The sequence below is a fragment of the Hemitrygon akajei genome, chromosome 9, assembly GCF_048418815.1.
Source record: "Hemitrygon akajei chromosome 9, sHemAka1.3, whole genome shotgun sequence".
Lineage (NCBI taxonomy): Eukaryota > Metazoa > Chordata > Chondrichthyes > Myliobatiformes > Dasyatidae > Hemitrygon > Hemitrygon akajei.
The window spans coordinates 129,225,521-129,248,501 of NC_133132.1; the positions used below are offsets into that span (position 1 = coordinate 129,225,521).

Below are 22,981 nucleotides of genomic sequence, written 5' to 3' on the forward strand. Positions count from 1 at the left end.
GGTAAATGTCACAATAGTGGGGAGGGAGACCCCAGTGATCCTCTCGTCTGTTTTTACTATCTTCTGTAGGACCTTGCAGTTTCTGCAACCGGACAGGGCACACTCGATGGTACTCTTGTAGGCAGTTGCTAGAATGGGGATGGGGACCCTTGCATGCTTCAATCTACTCAAAAAGGTACATGCTGCTGTGCCTTCTTGACTAGTGAGCAGGTGTTGTGGGTCCGTGTTAGATCGTCTGTTATGTTCACACTAAGGAACTTCGTGCTCTTCATCCAGAATTTCAGTAGGGATCAGGATCTGAGGACAATCTGAAAGATCTGAAAAGAGTTTGTTCAAATTTCTTTACCTATCCAATTTTGGGGTATCTAGCTAAATCACTTACCGATTGAGAGAGCAAGTCTTTTGGCTGCAAAACGCTGATGTTGCCATCAAGCTGACTAATTATCATAGTGGAGTTGGTACTGGCATCCTCTGACATATTCTGTAGAAGGCAGTGATTGAAGGTATGGCCCTGTGCAACAATTTGCCCCTGGACAGCAGCTCCAATCATTGTTCCAAATGCTTCCATTGTCATACCTGTAGAAGAATGAGAAAAATAGATCGATAGTTACTTTATTGATCCCAAAGGAAATCACAGTGCCACAGGAACATTACACGTGCACAGATATACAAATATACAAATGATTAAAAGAGGAGTAAGAAAGAATAAAAAATCAGTTACCTCAAACAGTCTAAAAGGAGGGGGGGTCATCACTTCCTCAGCTATACTTTGACTCATTATAGAGCCTAATGGCCGAGGGTAAGAATGATCTTGTATAGCGCTCTTTGGAGCAGCACAGTTGTCTTACTCTATCTCTGAAAGTGCTCCTCTGTTCAGCCAAGGTGGCATGCAGAGGGTGAGAAACATTGTCCCGAATTGCCGGAATTTTCCGTAGGGCCCCTTTGTTCTACCACAGCCTCCAGTGTGTCCGGTTTGACTCCTATAACAGGGCCAGCCTCTCTAATCAGTTCATTGAGCCTGCTGGCATCACCCATGTTGATGCCATTGCCCCAGCACACCACCACATTGAAGATTGTACTGGTGACAACAGACTGGTAGAACATGTGAAGGAAAGGCCTGCATAGTCCAATGGACCTCAGTCTCCTCAGGAAGTAGAGGTGGCTCTGGCTCTTCTTGTACACAGCCTCTGTGCATCTGTCATCCAGGTGCAACCCCAGGTACCTGTAGATCCTCACCACATCCACATCTTCACCATCAATAGTAACAGGGGGAAATGCAGGCTTAGTTTTCCTAAACTCCCTCACCATCTCCTTTGTCTTACTGATGTTGAGCTGCAGATGATTCAGCTTGCATCCTTTGACAAAGTCCTCCCTTGTATTCATTGTCCCTTCCTCCCTTTATACACCCAGTTATTGCTGAGTCACCAGAGAGTTTCTGCAAAAGACATGACCCAGTGTTGTATCTAAAGTCTGAGGTGTACAGGGTAAAAAAAAAATGCTGGTTTCCTTTCGATCACCATATCTAGTGATTTTCATACTGCTTAGTTATAGAAAAATAAAAAGCGTGTTTACAATGAGGCATACATTCATCTATAGTCATTAGCATTAAATGTTTCAATGAAACCAAATGGAATCAATCTACATCTATTACCACATTCCACTTTTAACACAAGTAATTATTGAAAAATTTCTCTATTTCTTTATCACCTTTGTCCCTTTAGGTTTTGCATTTCCACAGGAACTAGAGAAGTCACACTTTATTTTCCTTGCTGAAGAAACATTGCAACGCTCACTAATGCTTTTCTCATCACCTGCTTGTACATTTTGTGCTTTACCAAGGCGTGGGATGTTAGCGCTAGGAAACAAGACATTTCTCATCATCATGTACCCATAATATTATTGTGACAGAAGTAAGCCTCATTTCTTTTTCTCATCTTGCTTCTAAAATCAACATCTTTAATGTGGAAAGATATTATGTACCACTTCATTTTTGTTTTGCTTTTAACAGGAAATATGCAAATCATATAGGGATGAAGCAGTATTGAAAATTCTTGGCATGAGTGATGTACCACAAAATCAGGACACTAGAAACACTGAAAATAAACATTTAAGTAAACTGTTTTAAAGTAATGATCCAAGTGCTAAAGAGCTCACTGGGGCAAAACTTTGCATGCTACCCATATGTTGCTTTCCAGTTGAAATGAGCCTATCCAATTTGCAAAAACCACATTTCCTCCATTTTGTGTGTGTTGTTCTGGATTTCCAGCATCTGCAGAATCTCTTGCATTTCACATTCTCTCCATATTCTTTAAAAACATTTTGCTTTAAATTTTTTCCTTGAACCCTTTTATCTTCTCTGCTTCTCTGCTATTTTATTTAACAATTCTGTTACCTTTTGAGTGAATGACGCTTACCAGACAACCCTGATTGTTCAAGACTTTCTAAATTTAATGTGAACCCCTTGATATCTTAACCTTTTGCAGTAATGAACTTTGGTCTTTCTTCCCTCTGAAAAATGAGTAGTTCTCTCCAAGAAAAATTGGCAGAGCATGTTTAACTATTCTTCAAACCTGGAATAGGTTTCATTGCATGGCACAAAGTCTTTATGCACTGAGGGTAATTGGTACTTCTATATGCCTAGGAATTATTCTGGAAATCACAGTATGGCTCTGTTGAGAGCAAAAGTGCACAGACAACTTGATGTGCAGGTGTATTGTCAAACTGATGCAAAGGTTAGCATCCATTTAGGAATTTGCAGTGCCAGATTTTTAAAGAATTCTATTTCATAACTATACCTGCAAACTTCATCCCGCTGATCAGCTTTATTTTCGAAAGCTGTTAAAGAAAGGTAGAAGCGTAGAAGAGCTCAGTATAGGCCCTTCGGCCCATAATGTTGGGCTGACTGATATAACTCCATCTAACCCTTCCATCTGATCCACCTAACCCTTCCCTCCTACACAGCCCAAAACCCTCAGTTTTGTTACATCCATGTACCAATCTAAGATTATTTTAAATTTTCCTATTGTATCAACCTTTACTACCACCCCCAGCAGTATGTTCCTGGCACCCACCACTCCATGCATTTTTTTAAAAAAAAACTATTTCTGTCAACTCATCTAAACTTTCCTCCACTCACCTTAAGTGAATGTCCTCTGCCCTTGTCACACTGGGAAAACAGACATTGGCTATCCACTCTATCCATACCTCTTATCAACTTATACACGTCTATCAAGGTGCAACTCATCATGTCACTCCAAAGAGAAATCTTGCTCAACCATACGCACATTCTCTAATCTAGGCAGCATCCTGCTAAATCTCTGCTGCATCCTCTCTAAAGCTTCCATATTCTTCCCATAAGGAAACGACCAGAACTTAACACATACTTCAGGTGTGACCTAACCAGAGTTTTATAGAACTACAATATTACCTCATGGCTCTTAAACTCAATCCCCTGACTAATGACATGGCAGCAACTTTGAGGATGTATGGTCTTGCACTTCAAGGTCCCTCTGTTCCTCCACACTGGTAAGAATCTTGTCATTAAGTTTGTACTCTAATTTCAAGCACGATCTGTCAAATTATGTATAATTTCAACTTTTTCAGATTTAACTCCATCTCCCACTTCTCCATCCAACTTTGCATCCTGTCTATATCCTATTGTAACCTACAACAACATTCTACACTATCCACAACACCTCCAACCTTCAAGTCAACCACAAAGTTACTAACTCACCTCTTCATTTCCTCATCCAGGTAATTTATAAAAATCACGAAGGGCTGGTGTACCAGAACACATCCCTGCAGAGCACCACTAGCCACCAACTTCCAGCCAGAATCCATTCCTTCTTCCACTACCCTTTGCCTTCTGTGGACACCCAATTTTGAAACCACAAAGAAAGAGCTCCTGACTTTCTGTATGAGCCTACTCTGAGAAACCATCATGATTTTTTTGCTTGTACAATATTACCCTGTTGTTATCTGAAACCATCAGAACCTTGGTTTCTCGTTTAATTCGGCTAAAATTTGAATGTCAAATAGTTCTTTAGAATATCCCAATACTGATGACTTTTCATCATGATTGATTTAAGTAACCTTTCAGCAAGACATCGGTACATTAAAATAAAGTTAGATCTCTGTGACAAAATCAAAAATTCTGCAGATGATGAAATACTGAACTAAAAACAGAAAATGCTGGGAACGGCTCAGGATATTAGGCAGTGTCTGTTTGAAGTGAGAAGAGTCCACACAAGGAAAGATAATTCCTAAAAATAAGTGGGTGTGGTTTAGATGGGAGTTTGAACAAGTTAAAAGTCTAAAATAGAATATCAATCTATCTCAAACATATCCTTATATAAGGGGTGGATTACTCATCCTACTGTGGGATAGAAAATTGGTCTCCTAATATATCAATGATGCAAGCAGTTCTCTCTTGAACTGTTTATTTTTCTTCTGCAATTATATGCTTCGAAACTGTACTCCAAATATGAATCAAGGAACCCAAAGACAACGTAGAGACAACTAACATCATGTATCTATAATGCAATAAAATTGCAAAAGAATTTAATGGATGTAACCTCCGGCAAATATAATGTAAAGCTCCAAAGTTAATTTACAGTTTTTGTCCATCACTATTGATTTTATATTGTAAATTATTAATTTAGCTTGAGGTATCTTCCACGGGGTTGGTAACAAAGTGCTGATGGTTCATACAAACACACTAATCAAGGATCACCCATATAGTGTCTGCAAAGACATGAAGCAAAAGTTGGTTATAGTATAAGGAAAGTACATTAAAATTATGACAGTATATGAGCAAGGTCTAACTTTAAAAATACATATTATAAGGTAAAACAACGGAAAGATTAAGCTATATGTGGCTATCTAGAGAAGACAATATCAGATCAAAGGATAGGTTGACAACTTATCGCATAAAAGCAATGCCTAAGGATTGGGAAAACTGCATAATACCCCAATAAAGGATAAATGTTTTGATGAGTAAGGGGATAATATTCTTGGGAGTACTAGTAAGGAGCTTAGTATGGAACATGAAAACAGACTAAAAGTTTCCAGCTGGATGCAGGTATTGACTTTAACCAATGTTTTGATGACAAACTCTACCAACTTCATCAGGGATGATGCCTGGGCATGTCTAGTCTGGTGGTATTTAAATACCCGTCGTCCATCCCTCCTGACTGGTTAGCCCTCACCCAATCAGGTTTCCAATGTCCCACCTTGTTTACAATCAAATTCCAGTTGTTACTTAGAGAGAGAAATTCATCTTTGTTAACATTCTTTTCCTCCAGTTTTATTTCAACAGCTTCCTTCACCAGGTGATCCCAAAAGCCATTGGCAAAGCACAGTAGTTTGTGCCATCAAAGTCAGTCCTATAGCCATTGTGAATACAATGTTCCGCTACCATTGATTTCTCCAGGTAACTCAAACAGATACATCTCCCGTGCTCTTTGATGCAGGTTTCCACCATGCATCCCGTCTGGTCGATACATAAGCAGCCTCGCATTCACAGGGAATCCTGTGTATGCCACCCATCTAACCAATCAGGAGGGATGGTTGACGGGAGTATAAATACCACCAAACTAGACATGTTCAGGCATCATCCCTGATGAAGATGGCAGAGTTTGACATCAAAACATTGGTTATAATCGATACCTGCACTCTATATAACCATATAACAATTACAGCACGGAAACAGGCCATCTTGGCTCTTCTAGTCCGTGCTGAATGCTTACTCTCACTACTGGAAGCCTGAGAAGTGTTTATTCATCATATACACTGGGAAAGCACTAGGTCCTTTTTCAGACTAAGTTTTGTACAGATATGTGAAAAAAGGAAAAAATAGCTAAGCTTACAGTTTAAATTGGAGAAATAGGAAGTGGCAGATATTTCATTGGTGAAAAAGTTTGTAGAAAATGTCTGGCACCTTCTAGAATTCTTTAGAGTCGATTTATCAAAGTAGAGATAGAGAGAACCAGGAACTATAGATCAGATATGCTGACATCAATAGGGGAAATGCTGGGATCAGTTATTAAGGAAGTGGAAACAGAGTACTTGGAAAATAATAGCAGGAACGATGGAATCAACATGAATTTATGGAAGTAAAATCATATTTGATAAATCTGTTAGAACATTTTGAATTTCTATCGATTTGTATAAATAGGATGCACCAGTTGATATGATGTATTTGGGATATCCAGAAGGACCTCAATAAGGTGCCAAGCAAGAATATGTTTAATAAAATCCAACACACTGTATTGGAGGTAATATACTGACATGGAATGAGAATTGATTAACAGACAGAATGCCAAGTTGGAATAAACCTGTCATTTTTATTTTGGGAAGCTGTGACAAGTGGGCCATTACCACCATTAGAAACCTTCAATCCACCTCAACATCTGGCCACTGAGTGATATGGCAAGTTTGTTGGTGATACTAAGCCGGGTGGCAGTGTGAGAATGAAGGTCTAAGGGATATAAGGACAGGCTTGGTGAATGGACGAGGACACAACATATCTCATTCTTATTGAATGGCAGAGCAGGGAAGAGGACAAATGTCCAGCTCTTACTTCTGGGACATAAGAACATCAGAAACATTAGAAATGAGAGCTCATTTATTTGATAGAAAATCTCCATGGTTTTAAATGGTGAGAAGTCAAAAGCTATTGTTGTTCATTGGGATCTGGGTATCCTCGTCCAGGAATTACAGAAAGTTAACACGCAGGTCCAGAAATCAATTAGGAAGGCAAGTGATAAGTCAGATTTATTTCAAGAGGATTTAATAGAAGAGACCTGTTACTCCAACAATGCAGGGCTTTGGTGAAATTTATTCTGGAATATTGTGCAAATATACTGGTGCTCAGAAAGGATATAATTGCAATAGATGGAGAGCAACAAAGTTTAAACAAATGATTCTTGGGATGGGGGTGATTTTTCATATGCAGAGAAATATAGGCATGGCGGACTCCCCTCAGTTAGTAAGATTGAGAGATTACATCATTGAAATGACTCTATGAGGCTGGACAGGATAGTTGCAGGGACGATACCTTCCCTGGCTCAGGCTTCTAAAGTTCAAGGTTCAAAGAAAATTTATTACCAAAGTACATATATGTCAAAGTATACAACTATGGGATTTGTTTTCTTGTGAGGGTACTCCATAAGTCCAAGAACCATAATAGAATCAATGAAAGACTGCACCCAATGGGACAGACAACATATAACGTGCAAAAGACAACAAACTGTGCAAATACAAAAGAAACAGGAAATAATCAATCAATCAATCAGTCAATAAATAAATAAATAAGCAAGCAAGCAATAAACATGAGATGAAGAATTCTTGAAAGTGAGTCCATAATTGTGGGAACAGTTCAGTAACAAAGCAAATGAAGTTGAGTAAATTTATCCCCACTGGTTCAAGAGCCTGATGGTTGAGGGCAATAGCTGCTCCTGAACCTGGTGGAGTGAGCCCTGAGGCTCCTGACCTACTTCCTGATGGCAGCAGTGGGAAGTGAGCATGACCTGGGTTGTCAGGGTCCCTGATGATGGATGCTGCTTTCCTGTGTCAATGCTTTGTGTAGATATGCTCAATGGTGGAGAGGCCTTTACCCATGATGGGCCAAGCTATATTCAAATTTTTGTAGGATTTTCCATACCAGAGCATTGGTGTTTTCATACCAAGCTGTGATGAAACTGGTCAATATACTTTCCGCCACACATCTATAGAAGTTCATCAAATTTTTAGATATCATACTGAATCTTCGCAAATTTCTAAGGAAGTAGAGGCACTGCTGTGCTTCCTTCACAATTTCACTTACGTACTGGAGCCAGGACAGGTCCTGCGAAATTATAACACTGAGGAATTTAAAGTTGCTGACCCAGTCAACCTCTGATCCCCTGATGAGGAATGGCTAATGGACCTCTGGTTTCCTCCTCCTGAGGTCAATAATCAGCTCATTGCTCCTGCGATTATTGAGAAAACAATTTTTTCATGGCACAACTCAGCCAGATTTTCAGTCTCCCTCCTATATGCTGATTCATCACCACCTTTGATTCAGCCAATGTCAGTGGTGTCATCAGCAGGCTTAAATGGGGCATTGGCATTGTGCTTAGCCTCACAGTCGTAAGTGTAAAGCCAGTAGAACAAGGGCCTTGTGATGCACCTGTGCTGATGCAGATAGTGGAGGAGATGCTGACTGGCATCTGCAAGTGAGGAAATTGAGAATCCAATTGCACAAGGAGATAGTAAGGCCAAGGTCTTGAAGCTTATTGAGTAGTTTTGAGGGGATTATAGTACTGAATGCCACACTCTAGTCAATTAAGAGCATCCTGATGTATGCACCTATGCTGTCCAGATAATCCAGGGTTGAGTGAAGAGCCATTGAAATATCTTCTGCTGTGGATCCATTGTGATGGTTGGCAAATTGAAATGGATCTGAATCACTTCTCAGGCATGTTTCATCACCAACATCTCAAAACACTTCATCACAGTGGATGTAAGTTTTATCAGACAATACTCATTGAGGCAGGTTACCACATTCTTCTTAGGCACTGGTGGTCAGAATTTTAAAATAATGCCAGGGATGAGAACTTTTCTTCACTCAGATATTTGTAAGTCTTTGGAATTCTGTCTACACTAGGGCTGTGGAGGGCCGATTGATCAGAATATCCAAACATAGATCAATACATAATTATATATTAATAAATGATATATATGGTCAGTGGAGGAAAGTGACATTGAATTAAAAGATCAACCTTAATTTCACGAAATGGCAGTGCAACCATGAGGGTTTGAATGGCTAATGCCTGCTTCTGTTTATGTTGTAATGTTCCAGTTTATAACGTATCCATTAAACGACAGAACACGTCTACTCTTACTATTATCAGCAGATGGCCTCAGACAAGTTCAAAGTGAATATCCGTAAAACAAGTCGTTGGATTTTACTGAAACTTATTTTTGGAAGAAATTCTACTCACGGTAAGCAGTTGCTGTGTCTCTCTCCTTCTGGTCGCTGCTCAGAAACATGATGAGGGCTGAGTACGGCACGTGGAAACACTGGAAAAGAAGGTACAGGTGGTAAAGCAGGGCTGCTTTGGAATGTCCCCATTGCTTAATCCAGAGTGACTCTCAACAGAATATCACTTGACAGATATGTTCTAGATCATGGTTTGATCAGTATGTAGTTTCAAATTACAAATACCGACTTGGAATCAAATGTTTCCACAAATTACTATTATTCAAATACTTGTACTTATTATCATAATTATTCTGACCATTTTTGACTCTAATCTGCTGATAGTTCACATATTTTCATTCATGTATTTAAACTTCATGCCTTTTCAAATCATATTCAGGAAAGGAAAGAATATGGTTGTTCTTTAGTGGAGTGTAATATTTGAACTTATTACTAAATATTGCTCAAGAAATCACACATATGCAAGAATCAAGAATGAGGCATTTAGTTCTAAAAAGCTTAATTTAATAGCGATGGGGTATGCAGTTTTAGAATGAATAGAGAAGAAACAAAAACATTAAACATATAATTTAAATTCAGAATACTGGGATTTTTATATAATCAGTGGGAATGAAAAATTTAATTGAAGGATGGAATGTATCAAATACATATTATGTAATAATGTTGGGGCTGATGATGGGATTGGACCAGTGAATAATTTACTAGTCCAAACCTTGACATCCTTTAAAGGCAGGTGGATGGATTTAAAACAGCAAGTCCCATTGCCAGTGAGATACACTCAACAGAAGTGAAAATGGGAAGTGGTTGCAATAGCAAGGCTCATTGCTGGTGAGTTTAGTTTCACTCTACAGAAGCAAGAACAAGAGAGGAAATGGTTAAAACAGCAAGTCACATCAGCTGGCTTGTTGGCTAATTGGGCAATAGCTGCCAATAAAACAAAGCAAGTTCAAGCAGAGGTGTGTGTGTGTGTGTGTGTGTGTGTGTGTGTGTGTGTGTGTGTGTGTGTGTGTGTGTGTGTGTGTGTGTGTGTGTGTGTGTGTGTGTGTGTGTGTGTGTGTGTCTGTGTCTCTTGAGAAATTTTGGAGTAGGCCAGGTAAGATCAATTAAGACCTTTAACCTTTTGCCTTAACACTACTTGAACAGACTCATTGCTTGTGGTTGAGACTTAAATGAGGTTACTAACAGCATAGTAATTAAATAAAGAAATTTAGCAGTTAGCATGATGCTATTACAGCTTGGGACATTGGAGTTCAGAGTTCAATTCTGATGTTGTGCATAAGGAGATTATACCTCCTCCCTGTGAATGTGTGGGTTTCCTCTGGGTGCTCTGGTTTCCTCCCACGCTCCAAAGATGTACCAGTTAGTACATTAATTTGGCATTGTAAATTGTCCTGTGATTAGGCTGAGATTAAATAGTGGGTTGCTAGGTGGTGTGGCCTATTGGACTGAAAGGTTCTGTTCAGCACTCTAACTCTAGGATCAGGTGATGTGGGAGATGGATCCCACTGTGAGTCCTGGTGACTGCGGCTTTAAGAATGAAACTCAGAACCGATGATGTGGAACCTGAGTTTCAAGCCCCTGGTGTATCAGTGGAGAGTTACCTGGACGCTGTGTTTCAGAGTGTAGATTAACTACTTCAAACCTGCTCTGTGCTCATGGATAAGAGAGTGTGACTGTGAGTGAGGCAGATGGGTGGATCCAAGAGATAGTGCCGGAAGAGCCTCAGCCCTTGAGTCTGCCCAAGTGGTCTGAGATTCTATGTGGGTGGGGGTGGGGTGCTGTAGGAAGGATCAGCAACCTAACTGTGGTTCAGAGAGCCATTTGAGAGGCAGGAGAAAAGAGAAATATGGTTGTTATTGGGAATAGTATAATTGGGAGAGTAGACACAATTCTGTCACAAGAATGAAGTCTATATTACCCAACTCATTCCCAGGTTCATGCCATTTCATCTGACCTGCAGTGGAATTTGGAGTGGAAGGGAAAAAATCCTGTTGTTGTATTCCATGTGGGTACTAACGACATAGGAAAAACAAGAAAAAAGCTTCTTCTAATGAAATTTGAGAAGCTTGGGTCTAAATTAAAATGCAGAACCAAAAAAGTAATAATTTCTGGCTTACTACCTGAGCCATATGCAAATTGGCGCAGGGTCAATAAGATTAGAGTTAAATGCATGGCTCAACGATTGGTGAGGTGAAGTGGGTTTAAATTTATGGGACTTTTGCAACAGTATCAGAGGAGGAAGCTGTTTCAATCGGATGGGCTGCTCTTGAGCTGTGCTGGGACTAGGGTCCTGGTAAGTTACATAACTAGTTTATGGATAGCTTTGAACTAAATAATAGGAGAGATGGGTTCAAATGATTGGAAAAGTATGCATAAAGTATAAGGGAAGAAGAGTACGGGAAATATTACTGAATTCTAAATATAAAACTAAGTTTAGAAAGTGTTAAGTACTTGACTTCAGGCAGCATGGATACAAATTTGAGAAGAGGTATGCTAAACACAACTGAAGGTGTTATTTTGAATGCACACAATATACAAAACAAAGTGCATGAGCTGATAGTGCAGTTAAAATTGGCAGTTATGGTATTGTCATCACGGAACTGTGGCTGGAAGAAAAGCAGTGCAGGATCTTTCAAAGATGTGCATCATATTAAAAGAGAATTTATAGAATGCTTACTGTTGTGTATTTAATATTTCAACAATATTTGAGTGAGCTTGTTGATTAAGCATTCATGTTCTTTTAATTACAAGTTGTATGTATAAATATATAGTTACATATATCATCTTGCTACCACATGATACGTGTAAATTTTGCTTAAAGTAAACTCGAACTGGACCTGCATTCCCAGGTTTCCATCTCTTCCTTTTAATTAGCTTACTGTTTTGAAGTTACAAAACATAACATTGGTGAGGAGGTATTTTTAAATCAAACCTGAGACTGCTACCAACCTGCTAAAGTAAAGCAAGACTTTGAACTAAACAAAACCACAGCTGGGATGGTGGAGTTATGAAAAATATGTCTTCTTCAGAAGGGAGGACATCATGAAGGTTTTTATTAAAATTGAGTAAGAAAACAGAAGAATTCACAGGTTTATAGAGTGAGTACAGGATGATAGTAACCATTCAGAAATGGCTGGCTACATTGGAAAGATTAGCGTGTTTGATTACACAATTGGCTCATGTATACTCTATTGGAACAGTATTTTGAAGCAAATAAAATAGCCAATTTTTGCTAAGTGCAATGGGTCTAAAAGCATACTTTGCCTTGACTGCTCCAACTAAAGTGGCAGAAGTGAGCTTTGGTAATATTGTCAGAGTAATGCAGGAACACTCAGAACCAAAGCCATTGTTGATTGCAGAACACTTGTTCATTTCAGAGTACGTGGCTGAATTGGAGAGATTGTCTGAGCGTTGTCAGTTCGGTAGTTGTCTTAGTGATGCACTGAGATTGTTTAGTTTGTGGGATCTTAAAAGAAAACATTCAAAAATACAACATACATTTAAAAGAGTGATTGAAATCACTATATCAATGGAACAGCAAACAAACGCACAATTGAGTTGGTCAGGAATGAAAGCAAGCGGAAACAAAATTGCATCGTCTAACAGAAGCTGACCAGTTGTGATACTGTTGTGGCAGGAGCTCACATACTAATGCAAGGTTAAAAGTGAAACTTGCAGAAAATACAACAAGCAAGACACATACAAAGAGCATGTCGGGCAGACAAAAATAAACAGATTGCACAGGGACGAGAAAATGCTAACAAGTCTAGTTGCAGTTTCAGAAACAGCACTGAAATCTGTATGCCGTTGATGAAAAATTTGACAATGACAGTGGACAGGATTGTGTAGCCTTGAGATCTACAGTGTGAAATTTAACAATAGACAAGCAATATGGCTTACAGCAGAAGTGAACGGCAAATTAATTAAAATGGAATTACACACTGCTTCAACTGTTTCAGTCATTCCACAAAATCACTTTGAATAGCATTTCAAAGATGCTACACCGAAGCCTGCAGATATCCAACGAAGTTGTACTGGAGAACAGATGACTCCTGCGAGAATGACATTTGTAACAGTGAAATACAACAACCTACACCCCACATTCAGCTTGTATGTGGTAAGAACAGAAGGACCAGCTTTGTCAGGACGTGAGTGGCTGTGACAACTACAACTTGATTGAAGGTCCATCCACCGTTTGCATGCCACATTGCCTGCAATGAAGCCAACAAGTGAATTAAGAAAGATACTGGATAATGTCACAATAGTTGTCATGCAAACAATCATGAACCGTTGGCCAGCAGGAGACATGCAGGCATTAGTGGAAAAAAGTCCAATAAAGTGTATTGGACCAAGGAAGGACCATGCTACTCAGAGAAAGCACGAAAGTGTCGAAAGCAGTGGTCTAAATATAATAGTTTTTGTAGGTGATGTACAGTATATAAGAAAGCTGTTGATATGTTAATCAGGCAGTTACCTGTACAATATGGCTATGTTTTAAGCTAGCAGAGAGTTCAAGGAGCTTCAGGAAAGTTGCAAGCATTCAGCTTTTGTGAGCATAAAGAATCAGAATCTACCCTGCATGCATTAAGGTTATTGCATGAACTTCGAGTGGGAGACAAGATGCTTGTAAAAGTAAATGCAAAGACCAAAGCCCAGCTGGATGAATGGAAGGTCAAAAAGAAAGGAGTCAATGGAGATATGAAAACAGAGGATTCATCAGATAATGCTGTGGATGAGGCAACCACGAGGACCAATCAGATCGTAAAGGATTAGTAAGAAATTACGCCAATGAACCAAATGGGCATTCCCAAGATTGTGCACAAACTAGAAGAAGGACGAAAGAGATGGAGAAAGAGAATGTTAAAGAGAAAAAGAAGGAACGTGAGAAAGAAAGAGAGGGCTCAAAGTAGATCCAGAGAGAGAAAAGGAAGTAGAAAGGTGGCTACCATTGTCAGATCTACTTCCTGCAGTTTCAGAGTCATCTCCAACGGCCACCATGGAGGAGGCCCCAGAAGCTGAGATTGTTTCACAGCCACAAGTCTCTCCTTCCAAGCATAATGATCCCCTCCCCCCACCTTGTCGGGAAAGACATTATCCCACAAGAGTAAGAAAGCCTCCGCAGCAATGCGATCTTGCGGTCTGAATCAAACAATTTAAAATTACTATGGTGTGGATGCCTGTACATTGTAGTTATTATATAAGATAATATGTAGATAGTTGAGATGCAGTCTATATTGAGATGGAATTTGTAGTTAAGCAGGGAGGGGTGTTGTGTATTTAATATTTCAATCATTGAATGTTTTGTGTATATAGTTTGATTCAGCATTCTTGTTCGATTCAATAATTCATTATGGGTTTTATATATAAATACTTGAATTGCGCACATCATCATGATACATGCACGCCTCACTGAAGTAAGGGGAGAAGAATTAGGCAATTCATCCCATCGAGTCTGTTCTGCCATTCCATCATGGCTGATCCCAGATCCCACTCAACCCCATACACCTGCCTGCTCGCCATAACATTTGATGCCCTGAACAATCGGGAAACAATCAACATTATACCTGCATTTTGGAATCCAGTGTGTTTCTTCGAATTTGTTTAATGCTTTTAAGTTTCAGAGCGTAATACCTCTGAGATGGCTTTTGGAACAGCTTGTGGTTGAACCCATTGGGAGAAAGGCCATCCTGTGTTGTGTAATAAACTGGATTTGATTAGGGAGCTTAAGGTAAAGGAGACAATGATCATAAGGTGACGAACTTCAACCAGCAATTTAAGAGGGAGAAGCTAAAGTCAGCTGTATCAGTATTACAATGTAGTAAAGGGAATTAGAGGCGTGAGAGATGAGTTGATCGGAAGAGGATATTAGCAGGGATGATGGCTAAACAGCAATGGCTGAAGTTTCTGCAAGCACTTCAGAATGCACAGCATAGACACATCCAAAAGAATTTTCATACAGGCAGGTTAGTGCAACCTTGGCTGACAAGGGAAGTCAAAAACAAAAAAGCAAGAGAAGGCATATAATAGAGGAAAAACTTAGTGGAAGGTTAAAGGATTGGGAAGCTTTTTAAAAACTAAGAGAAGGCTACTTAAAAAGTATTAAGGAGGGAAAAGATGAAATATGAAGGTAAGCTAGCCAATGATATCAATGGTACCAAATGTTTTTTCAGATATATAAAGTGAAAGAAAGGCAAGAATAGATATCAGACTGCTAGAAAATGATGCTGCAGAGGTAGTAATGGAGGGCAGAGGAATGGTGAATGAACTAAATAAGTATTTTGCATCCGTCTTCAATATGGAAAACACCAGATGGAAGTTCGAGAGTGTTAGGAGGCAGAAGTGAGTGCAATTACTATTAATAAGGAAAAAGTGCTCAGGAAGCTGAAATGTCTGAAGGTGGATGAGTCACCTGGACCAGATTGTATACATCATTACCAATGTCTCCACAATCTACCCATCACCTCCTTCAGATGTGGCTGGCAAAAATGTGGAGACGTTGGTATGATCTTTCAAAAATCGCTAGATTCCACATGGTTCTGGAAGACTGGAAAATTACAAATGTCACTCCACCCTTCAAGAAGGGAGGGAGGAAAAGGAAAGAAAATTTTGGCCAGTTGGTCTGACCTCAGTAGTTATGAAGGTGTTAGAGTCAATAGTTAATTATGAGGTCTCGGGGTAGTTGGAGGCACATGATAAAATCGGCCAAAGTCAGCCTGGTTTCCTTAAGGGAAAATCTTGCCTAACAGATCTATTGAAATTCTTTGAGGCAGGATAGATGAAGGATGTTGTATATGTGGATTTTCAGAAAGCTTCTGACAAGGTGCCATACATGAGGTATTACTGGAAAGATACTAGCTTGGATAGAGCATTGACTGATTGGCAGGAGGCAAAGAGTGGGAATAAAGGGAGCCTTTTCTGGTTGGCTGCTGGTGATTAGTGGTGTTCTGCAGGGATCGGTGTTGGGACTGCTTATTTTACATTACATATCGATGATTTAGATGATGGAATTGATGGCTTTGTGGCCAAGTTTGAGGCCTCACTCAGAGTATTGTGAGCAGTTTTCGGCCCCTTACTTAAGAAGGGATGTGCTGACATTGAAAAAGGTTCAGAGGAGGTTTATGAGAATGCTTCAGTGAATGAAAGGGTTATCATATGGGGAACATTTGACAATGGGTCTATACTCGCTGGACTTTAGAAGAATGGGGTGGGGGGGGAATCTCATTGAGACCACTGAATGTTGAAAGGCCTAGATGGAGAGGATGTTTCCTATAGTGGGGAGTCTCAAACAAGGGCACAGCCTCACAATAGAGGGACGTCCATGTGGAATGGAGAAGAGGGTGGTGTTTCTTTAGCCAGAGGGTGGCGAACCTGTGGAATTCATTGCCACAGGCAGCTATGGAGGTCAGGTCACTGGGTGTATTTAAGGTGAAGGTTGATAGGTTCTCAATTAGTCAGAACATGAAAGGTTAGGTGGAGAAGGCAGGAGAATGGGTTTGAGAAGGAAAATAGATCAGCCATGATGAAATGGCTGAACAGACATAATGGGCCATATGGCCCAATTCTTCCCTATCTCTTATGGTGAAGAAGTAGGAACTATAGAAGCCTATGAGTTTGCACTGGATGTTATGCTACTGTAAATGTAAACACATACTGTAAACACGGTGCAACCTGATGTACTGTGGAAAGGACGATATTCCAGGAAGAACATAGAAGGAAAAAATCAAATATTCTTCTCTCTGAAGTAATATTTATAAGTGGATATAAGCTTATGTCCAATATCAAATCATTTAATAGCTATATTAATTTCTCCTGGGACACATAGGATCAGCATTTAAAAACTTATTTGGCAACCGTCTCTAACCTGAACATTAGATCTCTGAGGAATGTTCTCAGCAGACCTAAGAGAATCATTCAGTGGTTTGTTTTAAGTGTTTTTTTAAATCTCCCTCAATGAAATAATTGGCTACATTGAGCATTGTGAATGCAATGTTCTGCAACCGCTGATTTCTCCGGGTAACCCAAATGGATACACCTCTGAGCTCCTTGATGCAGCTTTCCACTGTATGTCCTCTTTGGCCGTTATATGCTGCTCTACATTCATAGGGAATCCTGTAAACACCAGCTGTCCTGAGTCCTAGGTCATTAGCAGAACATTGCATTTGCAAAGGTCAGAGGATTGACTTCAATGGCACAAAACTACTGTGCTGTGCCAATGGCTTCTGGGACTGCCTGGTGAAATAAGCCATTGAAATAAAACCAGAGGAAAAGAATTTTAACAAAGATGAAGGTCTTGCTCTAATAAGAATTGGAATTCAACTGTAAACAAGGTGGGTCACCGGAAACCTGATTGGATGAGGACTAACCATTCAGAAGGGACAGATGATGGGGGTATAAATACCACTAGACTAGACATACCCAGGCATCATCCCTAATGGAGATACCTGTATCCGGCTGGAAGCCCAAGATGAGTCTATTTGGCATATACAACAGGAAAGCACTAGATCCTTTTTCAGTTTGTATTAGTATTTGTGTTCGGCACAGCCTCCTCATATTCGTATAACCTTTTCTCTCTCATGTGATAATCTGGTTTTCTTACTTGCAACATTTATGAGGCCTATATTAATTATATCTTGTGTTAATTAGATCTACATTCCAAAGAACTTTCCAATAGGAAATATTCCCCTGAATCTCCTGTGGGATTTATTACTAGCTAGCTCATGTTCATGGCCCCCAGAACTGATGTCCCTCATAACTGCAAACACCTCTACGCCAAGGATGTTTTTTTAAAATCTCTATCAAGTTGCTCCTTGATCTTCCCCTGTTCTGCCAATTCGTTCTTTCCCTTTGTCTTAATCAGATCTGGTTCACTCAAGTAAGGTATTTTTGTACCTTTTCCAGGTCAGATCTGTTCACAGTATTTACTCTGCTCTCACTCTCTCGCTCCATCACCTGGAAAGGGGTCTGCATGGCCTTTCCGTCAATCCCCTCTGAGGTAAATGCAATCTCCCAGAAGTGATTGTCAGTTATTTCCTGACAGTTTGGCACTGTGGTGCAGCTAAAGAAATGTTCATGCACGTCAAGTACAGCCATGTATAGAATATTTGAAGTTAGCAATTTATCAAGCATGTTGTTACACTTTCTGTTATTTAGTCCATTTATATATGTTGAAATACATTTTGGTGAGCCACTTGATACATCCAGGTTCCTTTTGAATAATATCTGCATGTCCCATTTATTCAACCTGCTCTAAATGTTGGCCTTATTAGCAAATTATTTCAAAATATCTGCCCCAGAAATACTCCAAACACGCTTCTTGTATGTTTAGATGCAGTACTATTTTTCATGTCTACTTTAAATGTTGTATGAACCTTCAATTCTGCACATTATAACAATCGATTGCATGACACTTTAATAAATCAGACTCTGTTGAGTCACTATTTTAGGTACTTACTGTGAGTAGAGTCTGGAACAGACAATAGAAGACTACATACCAGAGGAACCTCCCTGTTTTCAGTGGTGGTACATACCACAGGAAAATGTAGGAAATTACTGCAAAAGGTGTGGAGCCAATAATCCTAGAAAAGTGAAGAATGAATAGCATTTCATTAAAGAAGTGTTCTAAGGGAAGAAACTCAAGGTACCATCAAACTTTTTCTTCTGCATAGCTCACTTGTAAAGGCACAATAAATTTTCAGCATCCGCGGGGTTTCTCTTGTTTGTGATATATCTCCGATGGTTGGAATGTGGGGAGGGGTCTAGAAGTGGGGAGGTGTTCAGCTTTGATCAAGTGGGAATGAGTGATGGCACAATGCTCACCTTTATGTTTTACAGGCCTCAATTGCACAGTAAGATTCTATTGTTGCATGCCATTTGGTGTAACTGTACATGCCGAATAATCTGCACCACTTCAAGAAGATGGCTCCGTCATGGATGGTGGCAATTTATTTAACTTTAACTCTATTCACCAAATGACATTCAATCTCTCCGTCATCAAGGCATGTACAAAAACCACTGCAGTTAGTCGCTGAGACTACTGTGGCAGCACCTTGCAGACCCACAACTCTGCCATCAAGAACAACAAGGCCAGCAAGCATAGATCACTACCTACACTGTCCTCTGGAAGGCAGCACGATAACGTAGCAGTTAGAACATTGGGAAAAAAAGTTGAATTTCCCCATGGGGATGAATAAAGTATCTATCTATCTATCTATCTATCTATCTATCTATCTAGTGTGATTATTCCACCAACAACCCTGGTTCAATTCTGCCCCTGATCTCCCCCATGACTGTGCAGGTTTTTTTCCAGGTGCTCCACTTTCCTCCCACAAGCCAAAGATGTATGTGTAAGTAGGTTAAATGGTCACATGGCTGTAAGTCTGTGGCACAGGCCTGTTGGGGCAGAAGGGCCTGATACTATACTTTATCTCTTAAAAATTATCAAATAAAAAAGACAAACACACCACCCTGGCTCGGAAATTGACCCTGCGCCTAATTCCTGAAACTCCCTCCCTGCCTGAGTGCTTTCACTGACGGAATGTAGTAATTCAAATACCGGTAAGTACCTGCGCAGAACCTTTGCAAAGAACTGGCCAGGCTTGTTCCCGATGCTCACATCCCCCCCAAAAAACAACAACAAACGACAGCTACAGCAGTTACTGCAGTGACATTTTCAGTACAAATTCTTAATTAAATTCATCTGGTGAAATACTGTAAGTGGTAACATTTATATTTGCACATCTGACATATCTGAAATTTCATTTGTTGGTAATATTAATTAAGTCTTCCGTTTAGAGACACAGTGACATCATTCTTGCTAACATCTGTTAAAGTACAGGTTTCCTAAATAAAAGTTCTAATCTTGTGATTCAGATTTGTTTTAAAAATCCCTGCTTGTTTTTATTCTCCAATAGCAAATTAAGGGTATCAAGACTTGGCAGATAGTTATATATCATTTACTTGGTTGTTTTCTTTGAAACAGAGGATGCTGAGAAGTTTTAAATGGGATGTGCAAAATTAAGAGGATCTTAATAGAGTAAACAGGAAGGGTAATTTTATTTAGCTGGATAAAAAAAAACTGGGTGGAATAGATGAAATCAGAAGGATTAGAGACAGGATGAGGAAAGATTGTTTATCACTTTGACATATTGAAGGGTCTGAAACTTCCTGCCTGAAGTGACGAACAACAAAGGCAAAATCTGATTCGCCTTGAAAAATCTGTGGATGTGTATCTGGAGAATCGTGTATGGGCTGCTGGGGTACGGACCTAAGTGCTAGAAAGTGGGATGAGGCAGGTGGATCCTTTACAGCAGAAAGCAACAAGATGGGCTAAATAGCCTTTTGTGTTGCAACTTATCTTTGAAGTTATGACTTGATGCACTAATTTTGAGAAAGTCAGCACAGAACCGCCTCTTTATTACACAAGAGTCGCGGCCAGTATTTCTATTCAATGCATGTCTGTGCACGTCTCATTGTAAGGTTAGTGATGCCAAGTATAATTATGATTCCTGGTGAGGAGTTTCCAGTTGGGTGTTTAGACCATTTAAAAGTAACCACTCTGAAAGAAACAGATAACGTGAGATAAAACAGATAGTTGCATTTTTTTAGTTTAAAATTGAAAGGTAGGAAAGCATCTGTACCATTTTTGACACCATTGGTTAAAGTCATAAATATCTTGTTAATTTCATCTTTCATCCTGTTTAGTGTCACATAAAGTGGTCTGTTGATTTATAACCTAAACCCTGGTCTGGTGGTTGAAAATCATCTGCCAGGTAAAGATTGTATTGAAATCTGCAATACATTACCACCTCCTTCACAAGACATTAGACATCTGAGGATCCACTTAGTTTGAGGTTTGCAAAAGAAAATATGTTCTTCATTTAGGCTACATCCACACACAACCAGATAAATCTGTAACCAAAGCTTTTTCTACTCGTTTTTACCCTCCGTCCACACTAAAATGGTGTTTTTGTCCCCCGAAACCAGAGCTTTTCAGAAACACTCTCCAAAGTGTGTATTTTTGAAAACACTGGATCAGTGTGGACGGGGTAACCGGAGACTTCTGAAAATACTGTCAGACGGCAGCGCGTCTGTTTTCTTGAATAGGTTGTTTTCTTGAACGCAACCTAGTTCAGAACAGACTGCAACAAAACTGACGCCAGAAGAGTTGGAAATGTACTCACCAAATACTTTGACTCATAACTTACTGAATAAATAAGTATACTCACTTTGCCCTGTTTTCTGTCCTTGCTCGTGTGAAGGTGGTTTACCTATTTATGCAAGTACTTCTCTGACAATAGATGTGTAACAGCCTAATGTAACATTGTATGGAAATACAAGATAACACTGATGCAGACATGTTTTATACATTTAACAAGGTTCTTTATTAATGCAACAGAGTTAGTCAGTTTTTCAATGTTCATCGTCAGCCAGGTCAATCTGTCCATGAACTCCCTGTCAGTTGCCTCCATATGCTCCAGTATTTGTTTTTTTATTTTTTAAGTTCTCCTGTGCAAAAGCCAACAGTTGTCTGTTTTAAGTTTTTTTTCTAGTCTGTAACTACACAAACACGCACTTTTACAGCGAGATTCGACACCAAACATGTCGCTTGTTTTCGGTCGATGTGTCGTGCGCATGCCCAGTAGGAGGAGGAGATTTGCCGAAATATCCGTTTCAATGCGGATAGAGATATTTTTAAAAATGAATAGTGTGGATGCCTATCGTTTTTACACAAAACCGGCGTTTTCAAAATTATCCCGTCTAGTGTGGATGTAGCCTTAGTTTAATATCATAATGCTCCTAGAAATGGAGGTAGGCTTGATGATTGGAAACATACTGTACCATAGGAAGAGAAGCTGAGACCACATTAGAATCTCAGCAAATAAGCACCAAGAAATTGATAAAGAAATGTAATATAGAATATAACCAGAAAGATAAACCCGACTGTTAGAGGTTTCATAGATATTTCAAAAGGAAAGGACTAAAGGGGGGAAATATCTCTCTCTGGCAGACAAACAGAAGTTATAAAAGGAACAGAAAATGGCAGAGGAATAAAAGAATTACTTTGTTACTTCTCTTCATTTTAGAACATGGAAGAGTACAGCACAGAAACAGGCCATTCGGCCCACAATGCTGCTAAAAAGCAAATCAAAAAAGCCCAAAAATTAATCGCTCCTACCTATGCCATATCCCTCCATCCTCCTTGCATCCATACGCCTATCCAAACGTCTCATAAAGCCTCCAATGTTTTTGCCTCTATCACCATACCAGGCATCCAAAAAAAATCTTACCCCTCACATCCACCTTGAACCTGCCCCCTCTCACCCTCAATGCAAGGCCTCTGGTTTTGGATATTTCAGCCTTGGCAAACAGATACTCTCTGGAAACTCTATCTGTGCCTCTCATAATCTTATAAGCCTCTATCAGATCTTACCTGAGCCTCTGATGCAACAAGCCAAGTTTATCCAGCCTCTTGTGATAGCACATGCCCTCTAAACCAGGCAGCATCCTGGTGAGCCTCTTCTCCATCCTCTCCAAAGCCGCAACGTCCTTCCTATAGAGGGGCCGGTTGTGGTCACTTCCCGAACTGCTCACGCACTGAATGGTCAGCTGCCCGGTCAAATTCATCACCCGATACAAGGTCCAGTATGGCCACTCCTCTTGCTGGATCATCCATATACTGATTTAAGAAAGCTTTCTGGATACACTTAACAAATTCATCCCCATCTGAGCCCCTAACACTCGGAAGGTTCCAGTCTACATTGGGGAAGTTGAAATCACCTATGACAACAAACCTAATATTTTTACATATTTTCTTAATCTGATTACATATTTGTTCCACCGTGTCCTGGTGGCTATTGGGGACATGTAGTACAGTTCCATCAGTGTGATTCCACCTTTATTCCTGAGTTTTACCCAAATGGTCTCCTCTGAGTTAGTTGTGCAACATCTCCCTCTTTTTTTTTACCTCCTTCTCTATCTTTTCTAAAACTTTAAAAACCT

The 22,981-nt window shown here is 39.7% G+C and overlaps 1 protein-coding gene across 2 annotated transcripts in view; it reads right to left on the bottom strand.

The window, feature by feature from the left end:
- Positions 1-22,981, bottom strand: part of mfsd2b (MFSD2 lysolipid transporter B, sphingolipid) — a 100,951-nt gene that overhangs the window by 40,021 nt on the left and 37,949 nt on the right. For both annotated transcript variants that reach the window (XR_012100302.1, XM_073056960.1), the window contains exons 4-6: positions 18,435-18,558; positions 8,985-9,063; positions 383-576 (exon numbers count right to left, since the gene is read on the bottom strand). Coding sequence is in view for 1 of the 2 variants with exons in the window: in XM_073056960.1 (XP_072913061.1) it covers positions 383-576; positions 8,985-9,063; positions 18,435-18,558 (397 nt within the window). In the remaining variant the exon portion in view is untranslated. The remainder of the gene's footprint in view (positions 1-382; positions 577-8,984; positions 9,064-18,434; positions 18,559-22,981) is intronic.